The sequence below is a fragment of the Helicoverpa zea genome, chromosome 4 (genome assembly GCF_022581195.2).
Source record: "Helicoverpa zea isolate HzStark_Cry1AcR chromosome 4, ilHelZeax1.1, whole genome shotgun sequence".
Classification (NCBI taxonomy): Eukaryota; Metazoa; Arthropoda; class Insecta; order Lepidoptera; family Noctuidae; genus Helicoverpa; species Helicoverpa zea.
The window spans coordinates 4,888,813-4,914,510 of NC_061455.1; the positions used below are offsets into that span (position 1 = coordinate 4,888,813).

The window sequence follows — 25,698 nt, forward strand, 5'->3', positions numbered from 1 at the left end:
AAGTCAAGGTTATTAACAAACCGTTTTACAAATTACCATTGTTATTATTGTGTATTAATTATGACTTAATTTTAAACTTGGGCTGCCTTTGTATTGCTAATGGGCGTTTAAGTTTCCCTAAATAGATTGTTGGGCTGAAGAGCCTGGCCTTTTTCGTTTAAGAAGCTATGAACTACAATACTACTAAACTATAGATGGAGATTCTTTTTCGTAGCGAGTGAGCTTCACTAATGAGCTAACAAGCCTTTGATAGCATCAGGGACGCAGCAGCAGCCGCTACACCAACAGGGTGTTTAGGGGGTTCTTGAAAGGATACAGAAGCTATGAACATTACTTTAAAAAACAGAACGAAATTCCACACGCTCTACGTAACATACACACATAAAAGACATTATATAAAAAAGCCACTCGTCCTTGACAGTGGCTAACAAGTTAATAACATGCGACATACCTGTTTACACCACATGCAATCCTGGTACAACAGATAGCGACTATCATTGCCATCAACATGTTGCGCTACAATAGCGATTCCTATCGCCTTTCTATAAAAACTTAAACGAAACGTAATAAAGACTATTCGTTTTTGCTGTGTCGCGTTTTCAATCGAAAATGAGTTATGGTACCGTGGTAATGAAAAATCTAATATTCCTGTTCGGTTACTTGTTTTTGGTGAATGCTGATGTGAGTATGGAAACTTAGTTGATATTGTTCATAAATTCTTTGTAAGACTACTTCTTTGCAAGAGTAAAGAAGTGAAAAAGGTAATTGACACAAAATATTAGGACCGCCCCAGTTGTTTGATATAACACAAAATTTGTTAGCCTGTATGGAATTTGGTACATTCAAAAGGTTTTATTGCCATAAATAAATAAGACGAGAAGTGATCTAAAGATACCTCAGATTCAGGAAGAGTGATTAAGATTCAGTAAGATAACTATCTTATTTAAATTCTAATCAAATCTTTGGGTCTGATTTTAGAAGTTTCAAACATATTTCATACATATTTTAATCTTACAGAAACAGTTTTCTTAAATTCTTTTTTTTACAATACATTTGTTTCCATCGTCCTTTAACAAACTTTTTCTGTCACGGTAGGTATATTATGCGCCCAGGATCACGGATAGCATGCTAAGTTGTGATGGCTTCGACAATGACTACTTAAACTGTGATGGCCTATTACTTGGCTCCCTTCAAGGTGAAGAAGGAGATGATGCAGCGAAACTCAGTGGATCCCTTGTAACATTGCAGGAAATTTTACCGGAACACGAGGTGAGTAAACAGTGCAAAAATAAGGACTGATTGGGTATAGATGCCATTACGGGCTCCATAACGAAGGTGAAATACAGTTTACAGGACTCCTTACAGTTCATAGCAGCTTCCTTGTACATGGATTAAAGCTGTGTAAAATAAATAAAACTTTTGATTAATAAGCTTAATAAAACCTGCACATAAAAGCATAAAATCTTTACATACATTCTAGAAGTATTTGGCAAAACAAACACAGCGATAGCGAGAGCGATGTTATTTTAATTTTCGAAACAGATTCTTTTAGGAAAGTGTCATAATGCTGTTTTTGTCCTGAAAATAACGCTATTAGTCTTTCCTTGATCTTTAATGGTGCGTAAAATATGTCTTATCAATAGATTTTTTTTCCTTTTTCGAAGGTCAAAATAGAAGTATTTAAAATGGCGGACATAAAAGATGAGTTTATGTACGAGTGCATGTTCAATTTATGCGACAGTTTGCAAAACACTGATTCACCGTGGTGGCCTGTTATTGAGAAATTGAATGTCACTGAATGTCCAGTTCCGGTGGTATGTATTAAAATTTTTATTTTCTGTATTGTTTTGCCCTCTACATTTCAGTTAGTTTCTATATTATACATGCGAAAGTGTTGTCTCTCTGTGTGGCATTCAAGTTAAAAGTGCTGAGCCGATTTAAATGAATTTTCGTACATTCAAATAGAGTCTGAGAAAGGGGGCTACTTTTTATAAAGGTGCAGAAAGTAGTTTGCTCGGAAACGGAACCGCACAGAGTCGCTATTTTATGAGTGAAAAAGGTGCAACGTATATTTAATAACAATACTTACTCAAGTTACCAATAAGTATGTTATACGTGTAACTGTACAATTCAGCAGGAGAATTATTAAAAGTACCTACGAATTTTGCACCTTTACGAAACACAATTTCAAGCCTGATTCTCTAATATTATTATTTTTCAGAAAACATTCGAAGTTGACAAATTGACTATATCTTTGGAACCGTTCAAAGATTTCATGTGTCACGACTTTTGTGGAGAATACCGCATCCAAATATCTTTTATGGATGTTGCGGATACGCTTTCCTGCCATGTCCTCGAACTATGTATAGTAGAATGCGAAGATGATGAATGAATTGAAAACAATAAAGAAATAACAATTAACAATGTATTTTCAGTTTTTTTAAGGCTGCTTTATTATGCAGGTTATACTATACTATATATACAAACTTAAAGTACTTATCTTTATATAATTTTCAGTTATATTTCAAACCTTGTAATTGCCACCAAATTATCAAAATCACCGATTTTCACATAAACTCCCGTTAAAATAAGTACTTTAATCGCCATCGTAAAAGGAATACAAATTAAAAGTATCCAGACAGCATTCAGCGATTGTGTTGTACCCAATAATTAGAAAAATAAATAAAGCAAGGGAGAGTGCAGACGAATAAATTTATAATTACCGGGGGTAGCCAACTTCAAGCGTTATTAACTTTTTCCTGTGCCCGTCGCGCCGCGAATGCCTATCGTCCTTTGGTCAGCCTAAAAACTGTTCAACCCTCATTAATTTTATAAACTCCTATGGAATTTTTGTGTAAAACAAGCTGGTATAAACACCGGCAAAAATATTTTAGAATACAGTAATGATTATGTTAAAAATTAAATATTTTGTGACGACTATCTTCCTAAAATTACATCTAAAATTCTTGTAAGAAAGAATACTGAAATATTATCGTTTTTCACTAATAGGTACTTAAAGTATCGAAAACAGAATCAGCGAGTTAACAACCAGCCATCTTAAAACGTGACAATAAAAGCACCCCCTCATATTTTAGCCATTTATCGTGTTATGAATAAAAAAGCGACTCTCAAACATTTTAAAGTCCAACTCAGTGCGAGATAGCGTTATCAGTCTGAAACCAGCTTACCCATAATGCTAATCTTACAAAAAACTAACATTATTCAAAACTAAAAGATTTAGCTCGAGTATTCGCTGTAAATTTTCCCTCTAACGTTCATAAACTTAGAAAAACATACGTGAAAACTGCATTATGAAGAGCTTCGTGGGTCACTTGCTGTTTGGCTGTGGGCCATAGGAACAGCGGTATTGAAGGGTAAGTGAAAGTGTTCAATAAGTAGTAGATACAACATAAGTTAGATACTACATTGGAAATTATTAGTTTAAAATAATGATATAATAAGTTCAAATGTTAATTAGGATTTCACCATCAGTTTTAAGAATTAGACACTGCTTAAAATGCTACATAAAAAAGAATGTCAAAATATTGTTGCACCGCGGTAGTTCGTGTTGTGGCTGACTTCGTAGCCCCATCCTTTCCATATGCAAATGTGGGCCCCGCCTCAGTCGACGTTTCAGCGATTCCAAATTGTAATATTATTCAAATAACACATTTATACGTCATACAGATTTATGTACAGACGGTATTAAGAATTTAATTATGAGTCAAACTTATGATATTTCTTATTACATTTTTTATATAAATTTTCATACATATTAACTATTTTTTTCAAATAAAGTCGTGATTAGCCTTGTAATTGAAGTTGACTTTAATTTTGTCTACAACGAGCTTGTTTTAATAAAGTGTTTGCAATATTTTCTTTGTTCGAGTAATTTCAAGAATTTCATTCGAAACTAAATTATTTTATGGAGCGTTTTAAGTTTGAATCATTTAGCAAACACGACTTAAAGTAGTTAATAGTTGACAACGAGTTTAAAAGTTCTGACAACCTAGTACTTTCGTGTTTGAACATCGTTATGTATGTAGGTACTTAATGTAAGTAAAAGTATCAAAAAAGTTCTAGTGTTGAAAGGCGTGAAATTTGTAATTTCACACCCATAACTTTATAGTTGCACTTGACAATTGCGGATGGATTCAGAACTTTCCCTAATGAAGATGATTTTCACGTATTCACGTATTTTAAAGTGGTGTCGATCAAAAGGACACAGCTTACGTAGAAATAACTGTCCATTGTCCAATCTGTTAATCCGAGAAACGAAACTACATAGGTATATGATTCAAGGGTCTATTATTCAGTGGTTGGACTTCTGCGGTACGGTTTGGGGAGGCGAATTCCGTATGTTACAAAATATTTGTATGCCGTATAAATATGTAGGTTAGGGTCAAAAATGTTGGTATGTCAAATACCTATCCGTTTTATTTATGTGCGTAATATCATCCACCATACACTTTTTAAGCACAACAGTTTTGCAATCTTATTTTTAATGTAATTACAATCCAATTTTGGTATCTACCCAAAAAAAAAAAATATTGTACGAACACATAAATATAAATTTTCTATTTCTATTAAATTCATTTTAATCAAAATGAGATTTATTTCTGTACTCCACGTAATTACTCGGCTGTTCAGATTAGATTCTTTTTATAATACTTTAATTCTGTACAAAATATCTTGTCAGGCACTCGTCTTAATGTGTCCTCAAAGAGTCGTGTTGGTGAACTATTTACTAAATTGAAAAAGCGTGTCCAAAAAGGCCCTTGAAATAGAGGAGTGAGGAAAATCAAAGCGTCCACTTGAGGACAGTTGGAGGTACCTCGGGGTACAACTCTCGAGGACACGTGTCGAGTGAGGACTGTCGTGTCGTTGATTTCACGAAAATCGAACCGCAATTTCTTTCTAGTGGTATGTAAGCATTATAGTTGGAAAGTAACCTTTATTTGAGTAGTGAGTTTTATGTGTGCTGAAACATGTGTCATTGATTTCTCGATTTAAAAATAAATACGGTCCTTCCTTAACTGCGATTTTCAACAGCTGAATGAACAATATATCTTCGATTAAACTTTACGTCAAGATATCGATCTTCCTAGCACCCACTTGGCAAAAAATGGACCCTCCTTATTCTAGCACCCACAAAAAAGTGCAACAATCACCCAATTCCACCACATCCAATATGACATCATGTAAACAGCAAAAGGAACGCGTGAAGTGGACACATAAAGGCGTGCACATCAAAAAAACGCGATAACTAGCGTGAAGGGGTGACAAGAACCCTTATACACTTTCAATAATACTTCGCAGTCTGCAATAAAATTGTCAAGTTGAGATCTGCTAACGACGCAGTTCCTGAGACCCGAATTGAGATAAACACCGCATTATGAGACGGATTTGTGTGGTATTAAATTTGCGCTTTTTTCGCCCTTTTTGACACATTTCGGGAGGACTTTTGTTTGATATTGCAAAAGTTTGGCGGTTCGTCGTAATGATTTCGATTCTGGATTGGTTTGTCTTGTTTTGTTTGAATTAGACCTTACAAGTTACACAGGTATTCTTTAGATGTGACTGGTACTGGTATCAATAGGTATTAATAGGTATAAAACATAGGTACTAACTTGGAACAACAAATGATTCCTTTAGAGTTACTAAAAGAGGAAAACAAAGGAATTTACGTACATTTTGAAAAATATAATGAGTGGTAAATAAGACTACATCATTCTCATACGTATTTCTATTTATACTTTCATAGATGAAAATTCTAAACTCCGTAGTATTTACGGATTTCGTGGAAAACATCGAGTTTATTACCTAAAGTTTTATAATAAACGCGCTTAAAAGACGAAGATTGTTTGTCAAATATTGAAATTGCCAATAATGTACCAAGATTTCAATATCGATAAATATTTAAGAAAACAGAGTCTTTCACAGAATTTGGTACATTAAATGTTGTTTGCTAACAAAATGAATAAGTATTCTGCTCTCGAACAATTGATAAAACTTCTTTGTGCTTCTTTTATGTACTTCAAAGCGAGTTTCCCCAATACATAGTCGAAACTAATTTGAATTTGGACAATAAAATGTCCAATTTCATTTATGTGCGGAACCCCATACGACACAGACATTTAGGAAAAAAGTTAATGGTGCTTAAAGCTTGGCCGCTGTCCTGTAATTACGAATTAAAAAGTTCGTCCGCCGGACCCCAGTTTTTTCTCATTTATTTGGATGTGAAGATAATATTGCACCCCAAATCTATTCCGTCTACAACCAATTCAGAATCTTACTGCCATGTGCTTAGAGTTTAAAGTCGTTTGTCGACACACCTAATTACTTTTAATGTTATCTTCTCATACGAGACATTTGTATGTATGCATCTATTTACAAAGAGACAGACAATTAACTTTTACGAGGACTTGGAAAACTCAGGGTTTTTTATAATGTATAATGTTATTGGTTCGCTTCCATAGCCCTTGCCTTTGATGAAACGTGGAAAAGACATCGGATAAGTAATTAGATTTAAAAGTAAATGTATTTCGAATTTATGAAGCTTATAATCCTTTTGGATACATTTTAAACTTGTTTGATGATTTCGTATATTGCAACAATGTCACTATAACATAACGTGTTATGAAAACGACTATACATTCAATTGTTTGACTTCCTCCTCCTAACAAAAAATGCAACTATTCGAACAACAATGTGCCCCAAAAACTACATAAAACATAATGTTCGTCGTATCATTTTCATTTAGCAATAAAACAACCACATGTAGGTAGTTATATAAAAATGATTCGCGTCTATAAAACTGTCGAGCTGAGAATCCGTCGCGCCGAGATTAGAGGGTCCTCCCATTATTGTTACAGTATTATTTTGTTGTTTTACGACAGGAAAATAATAAGCACCGCCGTTTATGACGGCACAATAAAACATCGTATTAGAAAGGGACTATTGTTTGTAGGGAAGAACGAGGTTTTTGAAGTTTTATTAATTAAAGATAGTCTTAAACGTAAAACAGGATCTATTTTTGTGAAATCAGTTTATGTGAGTCCAGTTTATAAAAAGCCAAATATCCTAATTAAAGAAAAACGTGCAGAGTACGGATTTCAATGCAAAAATCAGACAGCAGCTAGACCATAGACGCGAGTGCAAAAAACGAAAGAGAGTACGACATCAAAAAGCGAATACGGATAGGGAGTTTGGTGGAATGATGCAGAACATAAATGTATGCTATAGACGGGGGTTATCTGTAAGCTAGACGGAATTTTTATTAATTTCCTATGGTACGACTATGTATTACCGTCTGGCAATTTTCAACCTTCCAAATCCTGGCAACTATTCGAAATATTCAATCACTTTGATCAGAAAACATCCAAACTATCTTTTTGTAAGTTCAAAACAAAATAATTTTCTATCTCCGATAAAAATATCAATGTATCTATAAGCAAATTAACTTGGAAAGTTGTTGAACTCCGAAAAGTTTAGCAACTCCTTTAGTCTTGATTGATGGATCGCTTGAATGGAAAGAAAACATTTATTTAGGTTTAAAATATTGCTGAAGACTTTTACCGATGAGCAAAACATGGCCACGAATGATAAAATGCTAAAAATAAAACAGAATTGATGGTAGAACTACATTTATATCAGAACACTTAATATTTTAGTACGTTTAAAAGCGACGGTGCAGAAACCCTGTTTCCCTAAGTGCTTTGTTTGCTTCATAAACTTTAAAACTTAGAGAATACTTGATGGAGTTTTAATAACTGCATAAATACATACAGCAGTACATTAAAAATTGTTTTGTCTGTGCATTAACAATGGTGCCAGACAAAGATGCTTTATAGGTGCCTACTTTGAAATAAATACTCAACTGAGAAAATTTCTTATTCTCTTTTAAAGAGTTACATAATAAAAAATGAATGAATGAATTACAATGAAATTAATTTTAGCGTATACAACACTCAAAGCTTTAACTTGCTCCCAATTGCTCTTACACCACATTTTTTGCCTTAACATCAATTTTACGACGGACCTGATTACATACTCAGTGACCACAAAAAGCGACTTCATAAAACCCCAATCAGACAGTAAAAACACGAAATGACAAAAGAATCTTTATCAGTATTTCCAGCTGGCTCGTAATTGTAGCGAAAACAAAGGGGGCATGGCTATGGGAGATCAATGGTGGCCGTTGGCCGATGTATTTACGGTCTACTGCACTGTAAATCTACCGATATCTGGCAATGCCTAGGGCGTTTGTACATCGTGGTACGATGTGGAAGTATGTACCCATGTAGATTGGGGATTGAGATGATTGGGTCATAAAATTATAATGTGCTATTTGGGGTATGTCATAATCCTCCCATCATTTGTTCAATGGCCTTCATACTAATATTGCAGCTTATTAGCAAACATATACCTAGTGTAGCTGTTTGTATGAGGACAAATATGTAAGACAGTTTTCTCAAGTCAACTTTGTCAGCAAACAAGATACTAAAACAATTGTCAACGAAAAGAAAACCAAATCACAAACAATACAACATCGGAATATGATCTCATTATGCAACTACAGAGCATTTGAAACAATCGTCTCGTCTAGTTAAAGTCTAGACAAAAGCAAGTTGTAGGGTTTGCTGCCAATTGCACCGCAGAGACTCAAGTACTCCTCTATTTAAATATTTCCTCGCAATTAATTTAATTTAGTTAACAAAAGGGAACGGTTCTTATTCACAATTAGTGAGACATAGCTGCAATCGTTACAAGCAGTGCATTGGTGCTTGCTGCCCCAAGTATTCGGCGAGAGTTGCAATTTACTCCGTCGTGACTCGGGTAGCTTTTGTTTTTAACTTTTTATTATTTATACGACTTTGGAGGTGAAGTTGCTTTTGATTTGTAAGGTCCAAGTATTTTAGAGAAGTGGTTATGAATTCTTGGAGACAATTCACGTAATCTCTCCATTGCATTGTGGCAAAATTATTCTGTTTGAGATAATTGTGTCACTAAGTTAATTAAGCATTGAGACTATTTTTTGACGCTGTGTTTCTATTATTTACTCCGTGTATTTTGACTAGTGAGAAACACTAACTGACACTGAAGTTAATTTAACAACAAACCTACAAGCTACCAAATTACAAAGGCCTGTAACTCAAACTGCACATTTGCCATAAACTAATTACTAATTTAGTTCCTACACCTCAGGTATACAGTAGTTGGCAGTTTATAAAGGCCAATTATACGTCTGGTAGCAAGTTGGAGCAGAATCTGCCTAGTGTGCGTCCAGTGTTATATTAATAGTTTTCCTTGAGGAAGCTAGAGGTTGTTGGTTTGTGCTTACAATGTACAATTTTAACTTTGTTGCTGTAAAGATGTGTTCTAGTACCTAATTCTTTTGAAATGGTAAATTTCTGATTTTGGTACATTTCTGATTTTATACCCATCTTGAAATTCTTTTACAAAGTGCTACCGTAGGTATCTACAGTCACTTAGGAGTTTTGTTTATAAAATTTGCTGACAAACCAGAAGAATAGGCATGATGACAGTAATCAAAAATCATTAAAATAATATATTTATTAAATTAAACTTGAAGTTTGGAATATAAAACGCGCATTATTTTCTTTATTAATAATGTGATTAATATGTATTTTTATAAAATAAAATTACGAAATAAGGCAATCCGCCATGATATCTTGAACACCAATCAGAGCTCGTGACGTCATCTCTCAAAACAACTCGCGCGAAAGCGCGCGAACGTCACATTTCGTTATTGTGAACTTCCACTGCGATCTTTGTTTTTAATTAATTAATTGTTTATAACACGAGTTATGGAGCCCGGATTTATTAAGGCAAACAGTGCTAATTTGCCTAGAATTGATATCATAATGCTGGGAGTTTTTGGCATCAAATAAAGATTTTTGTTCAGCTAAATTTAGAAATGTTAAAACTTCCATGTAAGTATACTAGTTTAATTAAAAAAACTTCCATGTAAGTGTATTAGTTTAATTAAAAAAAAACTTCTATGCTAAATCTAGAGAACTATGTAATAACTAACATCAAAGTGATCTTCACAAAAATAAAGTTGTACCCTGGGCAATATTGATTTTGAATCTCGCCTTGCCTTATTGTGAGGAACGTACACAAATAACTTATCAGGAGTTGTTTTGGATGTGTTCTTACACTGGGGGACCCCACAACACCTATGTACTTTCGAATTCATATTTAATAACACAAAAAACTTAATTATTGTACGAGCGTTGTTTACTTGCGTCTTGTAATTTCAGTCGTGACGTCACAAGTGACGACATGACACTGACAAGCGTTTTCGCGCCGGATTCAAAGTGGACAGAGGAAAATGCAAATTATTTGATAAAAAAACTTCGCATTTTCTTAAAATTAATAATTTTTCATATAAAATAGACGTATAACCTACATAATACAAAGGAATTTAAAAATTTGTCATCATGCCTATTAAAAAGGTGGATCCTTTACATAATATATACTTAGTATAAAGTCTTTTACCCATTACTTCAATAGTATAAAATTCGGCGTGTTATCAATAAGCAACTAATGGATTATTTCATGAATTTTTATTCTGAAACTTCTTTGTAACTTTCGTAACTAAATTTTCAACAAGACGCGAAGAACTTCGAAGTAATTATTTTCGAAACATGTCAAGTTCTCAAGAAGTAATTATTTATTTACCTTGATCGTACAATGACAGGATTCGTGCTGTTGAGACAAGAATGTTCTAAATAAGTTTTATTTTTAATTTTGCTGTTTAGCTAATTATTTATTGGGAAACCATTAACTTGATGGATTTTCAAGGTAGATAATAATATGATACAGCGTTTTCCACTAAACTAATAATAGGTATATTTCCATCTGTCCCATGAAATATTTAACTCACACTGAATTTGGTTCTTGGTTCAATAAATTGTAGGCTGTTTTTTTGTAAAATCGAGTACGTTAAAAATATTTTCTGAAATTTCAGACCAGACCACGTAACCAAGAATAAACCCAACTCACGATCTAACAATTTCAAAATATCAAAACAAGCGACAAACAATAAATATTGGACCAGACAATCAATTTGAGGTGATACTGCGAAAAGACAACTAAGAATGACCGAACAAAAAACCTAACGAGGGTCATTGAACCCTAAAGTTTTAAAAAAGAACAAAGAAATCCATGTGATTAGCCTTGTCTGGTTATCTGATTGCACCTGGACAGATCACCTGGGTTTTACTACTAGTGCTGGTTGCGAATACAAATTGTTTGGTTCAAATCGTAAAATGGTAACATGTATCCGACCATTTGTTCGCCGTAAATAAATATTGCTTTACTTAAGTTTGGTGCTTGTTTCACGACGTGAAAGGTAAATGTCGCTGCTTACAGACAAATGTGGCGAATTTATTGGGATTTCTTAGCTGTTCTGGAGGGTTTTTACTGATTTGATAATCCTGACAACTAAAACCCCAAAACCAATCTAGTTTCATGAAGCTACACCAGGAAAATATGACGCCACATGATTTTTGTTGTCTTATTATAGTTCGGCCATTCAGAGAATGCGTTCCTGACACGTCGCGATTGAACTGACGACGTAACTACATTCATTGATTATTGATATAATAATGTTGTTTTAATGCTCCTCAATTGTTAAAACGGTAAACAACCAGCAAAAATATTTTTATCGTAACTGCAACGCCATTGCAAAGTTACGTCGTCAGTTCAATCGCGACGTGTCAGGAACGCATTCTCTGAATGGCCGAACTATACTAACTAATTGAGAGTTAAAACTCATCACGAAGTAGCAAGACTTTATCATAAACTTTAATTCAAAATAAAAATTAGAAAAAATAAGTACGCTATCTCTCAAACGATATGAACTAGCGTAAAAAAGAGGAAACAAACTAGAAGTTAGTAAAACTTTTCTAAAGTACTTCAAAGAAAAGATTTATACATTTACTTGGGTAAACAAAAATATTTTCTTTCTTTTTAAGAGTACCACACTGGAGACTAAACAGTCGGCCGATTGTTGACCCAAAGATCGGCAATTTTTTAAAGAAAATCTTGATTATCCAACCAAAGTTTTCAGTCGGTGTGATACAGCTAACTACCTGATCGTTGTTATGAGCGTAATACCATTCATTTAAATACTGATTTATGATCCCAAACAAACTATCGGCCGACTAAAAGTTTGCAATGTGTGGGTGGGAAGTCTTACTTGGGAAAAACAAAAATATTTTCTATCTTTTTAAATATAAGAGAAAATATCGCGATGAAACCCGTAATGAATGAGTGTGGGTGTGTCTTAAACACAGCCTTTGAAGTCTAGAGCAGAAAGTAGTTTTTTGCTTCAGTATTTTGCTTCGAGACTGAGAATTTATCATATTCTTATTTTTATGTTATGGGATAGTCTATTACATAAACATTGAATGATAGAACATCACTTGAATGGCTTGTTCATGTTGTAGTTATCGTTATATATGTTTATATGAAAAGCTTGCGCTGAATAAAAATAGTAGATCATTTTTGTATTTTTTTCAAATAAGTTTACTTCTATTTAAGTACATACATATATAACAGATGTTTCAGAGAAACATAATTATTACTGGTGTTCATCTAAATACATGCATTTCTAAACAATGTAGCCTAGAAAAATTGCCTTTTATGAAATAGAAACAAGATGAATATTGAAAGTCTCGTATTATTCCTAAAAGGTAGAAAAACATACACTAGGTTCCTATGATTCGTAGATATATTTTAGCCGTATTTAACGTTGATACATCGTATGTGGACTATTCGCCACAACCTCTGACACTTGATTAATTATACCAGGTGGAACTATGAAGTTCAAATAGCTGGTTGTATTATAGAATTATGTTTGTATATATTAAGTTATAATAACCCCAGGTTTTTGTCACTAAGTTATTATCAGAAATAATCTGATACTGAAAATAATATTTTATGGAAACAGTTTTTCCCCATTAAGCTTAGTAGCAACTAGTAGAGTTTTATATAGAGCTTCGTTTTATACGTGTTATAACACCTGTATATTCCTACACGTGAAGTAGGAATTAATCAAAGTTCCCAGAGATGGACCTTCATCCCTCACAGGGTAGTTCAAAGGTTTCTGATTGGCGTTCCGTGTGTGAACCTAATCCGGTTCCGACCCGTCGGAAAAAATCACTCGCTACTATAACTCTTTTGAAAGCGTTCCGGTGTATTTTCGTTGAGCTGAAAACTTTCGCAATACCGTGAACGGCTCAAGTTTAAACTCCCGCGGAAAGAGGGGATTCAACGATCATCTGGCTCCGTCTAATAAAAGGCCCCGACGTTTCTGAAATATGTTGTCACTGCATAAACTTTATGACTTTAGTTTCGTCTAGCGATGCGAGAACTTTCGCCTTCGGTGATGAAGCCGTTTTTGAGCACTCTTTTTGTCACACGTCAACGGCAGCGTAATAAAACTTTATACCTATATGTGAGAAAATAAATAAGCAACGAGCAAAAAATATTCACCAATAAAAACAGTCAGGCGAATGCCACATTAAGCTCGCAATTATATGAATTTATTTCCAGTTGTATACTTAATGTTACGCAAATTTTATCGAAACCAATTTCGATAGTGCACAGTAATGTGACTTAAGCGAGATAAAATACGAACAAAAGCAATAATTTCTCGAATGGAATTTCCATAATTCGGCTTATATTTGCCGAGTCGTTTGTCAATGGCATTCGAATACGCCCCCACACGAGGGCCGATATATTATTTCAAGTTATTTAATGTGGATCCTTTTCAATTTATTTACATATTTGTGATTTAGCACGTAGCTGTGACGGTGCATGCAAATGTGTAATATTTACGTAACGGTTCAAATCAGCTGTATAGTTTTCAAATAGTGAACCAGTTAAATAAATACGTGTAAATATATGATTATTGTTCACGCTACGTTAATGTAATATTTTCTAAGGATTATGACGTCATAATATTTTTAATACTTAAAGTAAAATACCTTTGTATCATAAACGAAACTAGTTTCCATTTTCAGTTTAGAGGGCACCATCCGCATAAACCACCATTACTAGTGAAATTGGTATTTCACCAAGCCCATATTATTTTCCATCTATCTCATTAAGAACAATCACATCCGTAACATAAAATGTGACCCTTAAATCAACCTTAATAGAGTTACAAATGGGAAAGCCGGTCCCCATTGGCGTACAATATTCAGAATACGTAATTTACCAGTTCCAATTTCGCATCAATGGCCGTGATTTAAGTATTTCCCGTATCATTTGTTTCTTGCTGAATTCCAATATAGCATTTTTTATTTTGTTAAATTGCTTTCCTTTGTACACCCCTCTTCATATAAGCATGTGCGTGGATGCTTCTAACACAGATTTGTTCTTAAGGATTGAAGTTTATTTGTTTTTAGCTCACGGCGATGTTGATCATTTTTTATTTTTATTTTGTTTATTGCATGTCTTATTTGAGTGAGGGAATGATTTGTTTTGGATGTGTGCTTACGTAGTACGTAGTACTACGGATAGGAAACTACATCATTCTTACAAGAACGTATTGCTTAGTATACAACACTCCTCTGGTATTACCTACTCCGAAAATCTCTGAAAAAACAATACGCAATGAAAAGTATTCGAGATTGTACAAGGTGATTTATCTAATTGCAAGGACACAATGTATTAAAATATTAAGTTAGGCCGAATGATCCAACTCCCTATGTAGTCCCTTCTATCAATTGATGTACCTGTACCTACCTGTCTGTACCTACATACAACGAGAAAAACACAATTAAACTTTTTTCAACAATCAATTTCAACCGCAAAATAAAACGTACAACATCGTTATCTAACCCAATAAATCCCAAAAATCTCTCAATGCAAACTCATTTTTGATTGCTCACTCACTTGAAAGCAATGTCATATTCATATACAGGGTGAGTTTTAACAAGCACAAAACACTCGCGTCGGCAACCATGCAAAACATCATTCATTACGGCCTGACAATAAATAGATTATGTGACGTCAAAAAGTGCACAGCATCACGTTTTTTCTTACCCCCGTAATACAATAATCAAAGGAATATGAGGGGATCAGTGAAATCAAACGTCTACATATGGAGCGATAAAAGATTTGGGAATCGGGGTCGCAGGGTTGTGCTGTAACTTGTTTTTTTTTTTATTTAATTTCCGTAAAAGGAATTGACAGTGTTATTTGTTGAATGACGGATGGACGAAGGAAAATTAATATTGTTGTTTTATGAAATCTAACTTGGCAACAAAGAACTAGGTACTAGAAGCAATCCACTCATTAAATAGTTATGCATAAGAATTAAATATTATACAGTTTATTTCGGTTTTCATTTAGCCTCTCTTCTAGGTTAGAACTACAAATTAAAATAAATTAGGGGGGTTAATAATGGCGATCCAACGAGGTAATGCTGCTAGCCTCTTGGGCACGCTCCCAGTTGACAGCGATGGGGACGAATTTTTTTTGACGCTTTTTAGTTGTTTGTTTTACCAGGATAGTTTTTGATATTTATTGTAAATACGTATTGTAAATATCTATGTAAATAAAGGTTAATAAGTATGAAAGTAATCGCAAGAAACCATACCAAGTATACGAATATTATTTTGTCCAAAACCGACACACACAATACCCTACCTGTGGCCGCTGCTTAAGTACCAGGGCCGCAGAGACTGAAACAGCTGTCACGCTTGAGATAATCCACAGAAAAGCGGGAAGCGCGCCCTCGGCGAATTGCGACTCTGCCATGTGATCCCTCGGCGCCTACCAGGCACACATGATAATGCGAAAAGTAATTTTTATATTAAACCTTTGCCAAAACATAAAAGAGAGATTTCCGCGACCATCTTACTCCAGCCCCAACGAATGCGCCGCATAAATTAGTTTTGCCGGAGATTGTTTGTTCAGTCGATGCTTTTTATTATTTTTACGTCAACATTTATGAGTTTTTCATCGTCGGAGTCGTTGCTTTAACATTTTGTGTTGCTATTACATTTTAATAGTGGAAAAACTAATAACCACAAACATGGAAGACTTTCTTCGTTCAGAAATTGTTTAATTACAGCGTTTTGTTGGTCTGTTTATTTTTATGCTGCATGTAATATGCAAATTGAATAAAAAAAAAAAGACGTGCAGAGAGTTTGTTCATATATGCTGTTGAAACTTCCCGGTATCTGGCCAGTAATTAATTAAAAGCTTAGGTGGTGCCATTATGGGTTTTATGCTAATAGGCGGCGGCTAATATGGGAGCCTTCAAAGGGTCTGGTACACGGGCGAAACATTAAATTTCAGCGAAACGTGTGGCACAAAGCAACGTCGGCCGGCCGCGCTATGCACGTAGATTAGATTAGCAACCATGTTTTGTTTTGGAAAATGTATATCAAACTCCTTTACATGTCTGATATCCTGGTATCTAGAATTTATAGTTGGAAATGTAATGCACTTAGATCTCACCGAATTAGCTATTAGTGGAATTAATGAGTTACACGATTGTGTATTCCCGTAATAGAGTTGGGGTATAAATGATCGTTCAGTCTTGAGCCCCTGAGGGACTGCGAGATCAAGATTAATTTAGTGCAAAACTTTTGCTGAATGAATTAATTCAAATTGAACATAGTTCGTCTAAAGGTTACATTGAGTGCGTTTTCAAAATTTTCACAATTAGAATTCAAGTGAGCGTTTTGTAATGAAGTGTCACATCTCTAGCGCGATTGTTCGCTGCATGCATATACACAATATGCAGCGGCGGCGGGGGTGCGCGGCGCGGCGCGAGGGGGGGAGGGCAGGGCGGGCGGCAGAGCGGGTACCAGTTAAATTGAGCACCGCTACGCCCAGACTCTCATTTCCTCCATCCACCATTGTGTGCCACTCACAATACAAAACATTTTTTTACGAATTTCGACAAAAAGTGCTTTGAATTTTTTCCAATCTTCGCCTCTATTCAGCTCGTAAAAACTTATTGTCTCGCCGCAAAAGAGAGTAGGCGTGGCCCTTGAACGTTACCCTGAATCGGATTAAAGTACAATAATAAAATTTTACACAATTCTAAAAGTATAATTTAGTGTTGCCACATTAAACTCAAAGTTTCTTAATTTTATTGCTGCGATAATTAGGAGGATGATAACTCTTTAAGAACAAACATAATTCATTTAGAACTTCATGGAGATTTGCGTTTGAAATTGCCGTATTATACTAATTAATTCTCCTAAGAGGCCTTAATGGGCGTAATACGTCTGAAGATTTGTAAAATGTGTCAGTAAAAACAAGACTTAAAATCTCCATAAATGTAGCTTATAATGGATGATATTAGAACTGCATACTAAATGAAAGTGTAGGTAAAGATTTTCTATGCTATTGAAAACTTCAGAAAAATTGAATTCGTCAAACACTTTGTGATGGAAAATATATTTTCACACACAAACGAAGCCTTGTTACTTGTCAAGTGTAAAAATAAAACGTGGTTTGAATAAACATATCGCAATTTAATGGAAAATAGAATTCTCAAGTTTCAACAATAACTATTTACAGTTTATATTGTTTGTTCAAAACATCAAACGGGGTATCTTTTTCATCTTTGCTTTTGAATGTCTCATAAAGCTTAGCAGCAGATGGGTGTTTTAGTATTTTAAACCGACTTCCTCAAAAGAAGGATTCTTGACTTTATCGCATATGTTCATACGAAAGGATCATTAGATAATTCCAGCTTTATATTTTGTCATCAGCGGGACACACGGCAAAAATCATCAAATGCCCCCACCCGCTGTGGGTTAGCAGCGGTGAGGGAGTGTCCTGAGGAAACGGGGCTTCAGTCAGTAAACAAGTGCATATCGGGCCTAAGTTCACCGGCGACATAAACGCACGTTTTTCTTAAAATAACCGATTACTTTGAAAATTTAACGTCAAAATGCATAGTAAGTAATTGTTTTAAAAGAACTGACGTTTACGTTGTTGGTGTACTTGGGCCTTAGTAGTCGTACTCGAAACCAAAAGTCAAACGATTTATGCTATGAGGGATAGGTGGGTGAAAATAGCATTTTAGTGCCCGTAGAGTATAAATCTTGTAATCCTTTTAGTAATAAAATGACACATTTTACGTCCTCTACAAACGAACGTATTATTACGACTTACAGTGTGAGTGTGTAAGGCGTGGCTCATAACTCACGAATTTATAGTGATTGCAGTGGCAGCCAACAAAAATGGCGACTTTTGATATATGACGCCAAGCAACGAGATTAATTGTGAGCCAAAGGTTGTAACTAAAAATCTATTTAGTTTGTTTGTGTCTTTTAACAATGCGGAAAAGTAGTTTTCGAAAAGAGGGTAACTGCAGTTTTAACGCTACAGCTGCTTTTTTCACGATTTCTAAGTTGTTATATAGGTTATTTTTTATATCGTCTTTATTACTCTCTTAATGAGATAAGAAGAAAAAATATAACCTTTCAGATTTAGCTGTAGTCCAGGAAAATTAAGCTAAGTACTAAGATCTAAATAACTGTAAACTGTGTAACTGTAAAGAAAAAACCAAAGTAAGTGCAGAAAGTTGCTATTTACGTGAGAACCGATACTTTTCTCAAGCATGCAAGCAAAAAACTTGCTCGCAATTTATTCGCCAGGTTCCAGGTTAATTTGTGCACGAAATGATACATTTTGTCAGTCCTTTGTCGCGTTCGTGTTGTAAACTTATTCTCATCGCGCAGTATTGTCTTACGTTGGAGAATAGTTGTTTGTCTCAACGTTAAACGAGTTACGCCCCGGGAGACTGCGCTCTTTGGAAATGGGAATATGCAGGTGGGTAGCAGAAGTGTGAACATACAGTACACCTTTAATCCCTTACTAAAATGTATATCCTGTAAGGAAATATTGATGAGTTCTCGTCTACTTATGAAATGTGCATACGTTTATGAAACCCTAGAAAGATTAATGTAGTTGTTGGTAATTGATAATTCAAATCATTCAGGGTGGTAAGTTTTACGTTCCTGACTGTTATTAATGCCAAATTAAAAAGGATCCTAAATTAAGCATCTTTGGAATTCGCGTTTGTAAAGGATTCAAGTCTGTGTCGTCCAGTGCGACTTTCATTGAAACAATCAACCCTACCCCATCCACAACCTATTTCAAAACTGATCTAAACTTCTCCATATAACCTGTCGTAGATAAGCAAATCGCTTACGAGTTGTATATAACTTTTGATAGAAAGAAGTCCTACGCCACACGAGCACCACACGAACGCCACACAAGCGTACAGGTGTGCGGTACGAATAAATCAGACACGTCTATGAGGTTATCGACACTTCTAGAATTTTTATATATTTCAAGGCTCTTTGAAACGCGTGTTCATGACATATAAAACCTCATTGGAGGATGTATTTAATTTTAATTTTTTCTAAAATGTCAAGAACAAAAGAAATGAATGTCACTCTGTACAAATTTTTCCCTGTGAGCACGTTTATATAATTTCTTCTAAATTAATAAAAGTATTGGTCACTCTGTACAAATTTTTCCCTGTGAGCACGTTTATATAATTTCTTCTAAATTAATAAAAGTATTGTTACATATTTACACCACTTGGAAAGCCTTTTTCTTTTATGTTCCCAATGGCCACACCAGCGTGATATTGAAGAACTAATTATTTAACTTTGTGGGGAACATAAAAAGTGGTCCTTCGAAAAAGTGGTCCTTCGAGAAAAAAGTGGTCCTTCGAGAAAAAAGTGGTCCTTCGAGAAAAAAGTTATCCTTCGAGACTTCGAGAAGCTGGTCCTTCGAATATAAGGAAAAATAGGTCCTTCGATTGTCTTCGACTTGCATAGAAGAGAATTATTCCTTCAAATTAAATATATGTAAGAAGATAGTACTCTTATAGAAGTGGAGAAATTTGATGCTTCGTATTACAAGGCAATCCCTTTATGAAAAAGTGGTTATAAAGAAGAAAGCCACAGGAGGATTCGGAGTCATCCATCAATTGTGCGTAAGGGTGTTTCCGTGCTATTACGGAAGCAGTTTCGCTGCGTGCATCGCGCGTATCCAAACGTGCAAACGAGGTAAGGCGCTGCCAACCCAAGAAAACGAAACGCGACCAATGAGCGCGCGAAGAGCGACCGAACAATGAACATTTGCCGTGAGTTTCCGGCCAAATATCGAACATCGAGTGAATGAATTGACTGTCGGCGTTCATCATTTTTTTCGCGTCGCCATTTTTTTACACGTTTCTGTTTGTTTTGTTAGTTGTATATTATTTAATTTTATAACAGTGTACTTAACGTTAAGGTGTTGCTTACATTTGTTGCATCTGGGTTTTGGCTTGCATCTTAGGATATAGCACCATGGCTCTTAGTGACGAGCTGGCTCAATTAAAGCTCCGTAGGGGCTATGTAAAGGGTGCAATAACTCGTGAAGAAAGTTTTTGTAACAGCGAAGAAATTGTGATCGCGTCTAGTGAGTTGCTCACGGAGCGGCGCAGTCGCTTGGTGAAAAACTTTGCCTCTTACGAGGACCTTAACAAGAGTATTTTGTGCATAAATCCAAAGGACGATGAAGACCCAGTTGTTTATGAAAGTAAGTACTTCACCTGCATATCCAAAATTGATCGTCAGCTCAATGCTTGTCGTACATCGGGGCAGCCCGAGGCGGAGCCTCCTAGGCAAAATGCAAATAATTTCAGGAAGCTCCCACAAATTACAATAAAAGAATTTAGTGGTGCCAATATTTTAGATTATCTACCTTTTATTAATATGTTTAAGGCAGTCATTGATTCTGACACAAGCTTGAGTCTGTGCCAAAAATTATATTATTTGAGATCATTTTTAACCGGGGAAGCCTTATGCTTAATTCAAAATTTGCCTTTGACTGAAGTAAATTATTCTGAAGCATTAAAGTTGTTAGAAAACCGCTATAACAATGAGCCAATGATCATTAACCATCACATTAATACTTTGATTGATTTGCCTAAATGCACTGCTGCTGATCTTAGATCATTGGTAGCAAGTGCTAATGTGCATTTAACTGCACTAAAAAGTTTAAACATGCCGGTTGAAGCTTGGGGTCCGATAATGGTCAACATTTTGCTCCGAAAAGTGGATTCTGAGACAAACAATGAGTTTCATTTAAGACGGGATAAAAAAGTTGTGTTTTCTATGCAGGAATTCATAGATTTTTTGGAGTCCAGAGCGTTGGCCAGGGAGAATGCAATGGAAACAATGCCTGTGAGTACTCCCAGTGGTGTGAAGCCTGGCAAGCCTGCATGTAATACAGCAGCAGCAGTCTCATGTAAGTATTGCAATACTAATCATAGATTGTACATGTGTGCCAAATTTAAACTTGCTGCTGATAATGACAAGGGTCAATTTGTTAAAAAACATAAGTTATGCATTGTTTGTTTGAATGCGCATGGTGGTAAATGCAAGCTGCGTTTGAAATGCTCAATCTGTCAGCAATGGCACAATACGCTTCTGCATGGTGTGGAAATGGCTAAGATGGAGGCGAAAATTATATTATTTGAGATCATTTTTAACCGGGGAAGCCTTATGCTTAATTCAAAATTTGCCTTTGACTGAAGTAAATTATTCTGAAGCATTAAAGTTGTTAGAAAACCGCTATAACAATGAGCCAATGATCATTAACCATCACATTAATACTTTGATTGATTTGCCTAAATGCACTGCTGCTGATCTTAGATCATTGGTAGCAAGTGCTAATGTGCATTTAACTGCACTAAAAAGTTTAAACATGCCGGTTGAAGCTTGGGGTCCGATAATGGTCAACATTTTGCTCCGAAAAGTGGATTCTGAGACAAACAATGAGTTTCATTTAAGACGGGATAAAAAAGTTGTGTTTTCTATGCAGGAATTCATAGATTTTTTGGAGTCCAGAGCGTTGGCCAGGGAGAATGCAATGGAAACAATGCCTGTGAGTACTCCCAGTGGTGTGAAGCCTGGCAAGCCTGCATGTAATACAGCAGCAGCAGTCTCATGTAAGTATTGCAATACTAATCATAGATTGTACATGTGTGCCAAATTTAAACTTGCTGCTGATAATGACAAGGGTCAATTTGTTAAAAAACATAAGTTATGCATTGTTTGTTTGAATGCGCATGGTGGTAAATGCAAGCTGCGTTTGAAATGCTCAATCTGTCAGCAATGGCACAATACGCTTCTGCATGGTGTGGAAATGGCTAAGATGGAGGCGAGCAATGTCGCCACTGCCAGTTCTTCTGCCGCAGTGCCCTGTGCTGATGTTGGAAGGTCTGACAGGGCAGTAGCTATGTTAAGTACCTCGCCTGTGAAGGATGTGCTGCTACCTACCGCTATAGTGCGTATTATCACCAAAAATGGTACATTTATCCATGCACGCGCTTTGCTGGACACGGGTAGCCAGGTATCTTTTATTACAGAAAAGCTTGCTGATCAAATTGATTGCAAGATTACACCGGCAAATCAGCTCATAACAGGTATTCTACAAGGCACTAGTAATATGCACCAGAGGGCAAATTTTGATATTTATGCTGCTAATAGTAACTTTAAATTAGCCTTAAACTGTTATATAGCTAAGAATATAACTTGTGAACTGCCACAACAGAGTTTTTATAATGTTGGGTTTAATATTCCTTCGCATGTCTATTTGGCAGATAAAAACTTTAATAAAACTGGTGAAATTTCTTTGTTATTAGGGTGTGATGTATTTTTCCAGGTGCTTCAGAGGGAATCACTGCCTCTAACGCCGCAAGGTCCCTACCTGGTTAGTACCAGCCTAGGTTATATTGTAGCAGGCAGCCTACCAGTATCCGTTGGAAACATCCATTCTTCAAATTTCTGTGTAACAGTTCAAGGTACCCCCCATAATATTTCTCATAATTCTCATAATGATCAACTTGATAGTATTGAACATACTATTTCAAATTTTTGGAAATGTGAAAAAGTACCTGAAATTTATAAAGAAGGTATTACTGAACATCAACTAGCTGAGGAATGTTTTCAAAACTCTGTCAAACTTGTTGATGGAAAGTTTTGTGTAGATTTACCTTTAAAACTTAATTTAAACGATATCCAGATGGGTAACTCATTTAATCAGGCATTGCATCGTTTTCATAATTTAGTAAGGCGTTTCGCTAAAGATGATAAGTTATATCAACAGTATAAGAAGTTCATTCATGTTTATCTTGAGCAAGGCCATGCCATGTACTTTGATATATCTAACTATGATCCTAGGGCAGGTAATGTGTATTTCTTACCTCACCACCCAGTCATTAATTTAAATAGTAAAACTACTCCGGTTCGAGCTGTCTTTGACGCGAGCATGAAAACCAATAAAGGTATTTGTCTAAATGACATGATGCTTAATGGGCCTGTTGTGCAAAATGATTTATTTGATATTTTGACACTATTTAGGAGTTTTAAATATGTTTTACTGTGTGATATAAAGGCTATGTATAGGGGTATATTAGTGAGTAAAGACCATTGCTGCTTGCAAAATATTCTTTGGCGAGATTCTGTTGATCAAAGTGTGCAATGTCTTCAGCTACAAACTGTCACATATGGTTTAAAGAGTTCTGCATTTTTAGCAACTAGGTGTTTGATTGAACTTGCTGAACGGTACCAAGAGAAGTATCCATTAGCATCTTTTGTGTTGAAATATTCTACATATGTCGATGATGTTTTATGTGGTTCCAACGATATTTTAGAGCTTGTTGAGATAAAAAGGCAACTTATTGAGCTTTTGAACTTAGCTAGTTTTTCATTACACAAGTGGTGTTCAAATAACACTGAAATATTAGATGACATTCCTATAGAAATTCATCAATTAAATAAAGAGGATTTTGATAAAACAAATACTTTTGTGAAAACTTTAGGCTTGTCATATGATGTGACTTCTGATACTTTAAGTATGAAGTGTCCAAGCGCTGAAATACAAAAACCTTCTACTAAGAGACAAATGTTAAGTTTTATTAGCAAATTTTTTGATCCTTTGGGTTTGGTAGGTCCTATTTTGGTGCAAGCTAAATACTTAATGCAACAAGTCTGGTTTGAAAAGTTAAAGTGGGATGATATTCTCCCTGATGCTTTAAATAAAAAATTTCTTCAATTTGTTGAAGGTTTGATGAATATGTCTTGTATATCTGTTCCTAGAAATATCAATGTATATCCACATAAAAGGCTAGAGTTAGTTGGTTATGCTGATGCATCTAATATTGCACATGGGTGTTGCCTTTATTTGAGAGTAGTCAGAGATGATAACACTGTAAATGTTAACCTTTTGTGTTCCAAGTCTCGTATTAATCCTAAGGATAAAACGTTAACTATTCCTAGACTTGGGTTCAATAGTGCTTTGTTGTTAGCCAAGTTGGCAAGAAAAGTGCATGATACTTTAGCATTAAAATACATATAATGATATTCCTATTTACTTATATTTAGATTCAAAGATTGTTTTATCATGGCTTAAGATTGAGTTTGTAAAACTAACTGCTTATGTTGCTAATAGAATAGAAAAAATCAAGCAGTTATCAAAAGATGTACACTGGGACTATGTCAGCACCAACGACAATCCTGCTGATTGCTTATCTCGCGGTCTTAAACCAGATCAGTTAATCGAAAACTCATTGTGGTTTCATGGTCCACAGTACTTGCAAAACAGTGAATATGTTCATGATAATTCTCAGATAAATACTGATGTTTCTGATACTTCTGAGCTCAATTTGATTCCTTCAACATGTAATACTTTAATTAAATGTAAGGAAAATAATTTGTTTTATAGTTTTAGGTATTCTAATTTAAGTACAATGTCTAGAATAATGGCTTATGGCTTTTATAGTCTGATAATGTATCTCCATTGAACTGGCCTGTAGGTAGAATTGTAAAGGTCATTCCAGGAAAAGATGATTAAGTTCGTGCAGTGGAGGTAAAAACTAGCAAAGGTCACGTTGTAAGAACAAGTGTTATGAAAGTGTGTCCATTACCTATTGAGTATAATTAATGGACCTACTCTTTAATTTTAAAGTAAGAATTACTCCTGAGTTTAGTTTATCTTTAATTTCTTTACTAATCCATTTGGGTATTTATTTTAAATGTTTAGCTTTATGATGAGTTTAGCTTGTGGCTGAGGCCCCAGCATGTTCATGACATATAAAACCTCATTGGAGGATGTATTTAATTTTAATTTTTTCTAAAATGTCAAGAACAAAAGAAATGAATGTCACTCTGTACAAATTTTTCCCTGTGAGCACGTTTATATAACTTCTTCTAAATTAATAAAAGTATTGTTACATATTTACACCACTTGGAAAGCCTTTTTCTTTTATGTTCCCAATGGCCACACCAGCGTGATATTGAAGAACTAATTATTCAACTTTGTGGGGAACAACGCGAAAATAAAACAATTCTTTGAAGAATTTCTCGAGATATGTACGTCATATCGTGTTTAAGGCTTATTGCATTGCGATGCGAATCTTAGTCGGGTTTCTTGAGGCGGAAAACATATGCTTACCGTGAAATTCTAGTGTGCTTTCCTAAAAATACTGAAAATAAAATACATTTTAGTACAACTCACGATAAAAGTATAAAAATATTTTAGTTTTAAATTGAAGTTGAATAAATACAATTATCACTAAATACATGTTAAAAATCAAAACCTAATTCTGTAATAACATCAAAGAATTGA

The 25,698-nt window shown here is 35.0% G+C and overlaps 2 protein-coding genes across 2 annotated transcripts; both read left to right on the forward strand.

The window, feature by feature from the left end:
- Nucleotides 1-551: 551 nt before the first annotated feature.
- Nucleotides 552-2,421, forward strand: LOC124629945. Its single transcript, XM_047163626.1, has 4 exons — nucleotides 552-681; nucleotides 1,096-1,269; nucleotides 1,665-1,814; nucleotides 2,222-2,421. The coding sequence occupies exons 1-4, from the start codon at nucleotides 610-612 to the stop codon at nucleotides 2,390-2,392; spliced, it is 567 nt and encodes a 188-aa protein (XP_047019582.1). The 5' UTR covers nucleotides 552-609; the 3' UTR covers nucleotides 2,393-2,421.
- Nucleotides 2,422-22,024: 19,603 nt separating this feature from the next.
- Nucleotides 22,025-25,316, forward strand: LOC124629985. The gene has a single exon (XM_047163673.1). The coding sequence runs from the start codon at nucleotides 22,051-22,053 to the stop codon at nucleotides 24,427-24,429; it is 2,379 nt and encodes a 792-aa protein (XP_047019629.1). The 5' UTR covers nucleotides 22,025-22,050; the 3' UTR covers nucleotides 24,430-25,316.
- The last annotated feature ends 382 nt before the right edge of the window (nucleotides 25,317-25,698 follow it).

Coding starts and splice junctions, on each gene's coding strand:
- LOC124629945 (XM_047163626.1), top strand. CDS start 610: ATGAGTTATGGTACCGTGGTAATGAAAAATCTAATATTCCTGTTCGGT. Junction 1,270..1,664: donor AAATTTTACCGGAACACGAG/GTGAGTAAACAG, acceptor CCTTTTTCGAAG/GTCAAAATAGAAGTATTTAA. Junction 1,815..2,221: donor CTGAATGTCCAGTTCCGGTG/GTATGTATTAAA, acceptor ATTATTTTTCAG/AAAACATTCGAAGTTGACAA.
- LOC124629985 (XM_047163673.1), top strand. CDS start 22,051: ATGTGTGCCAAATTTAAACTTGCTGCTGATAATGACAAGGGTCAATTT.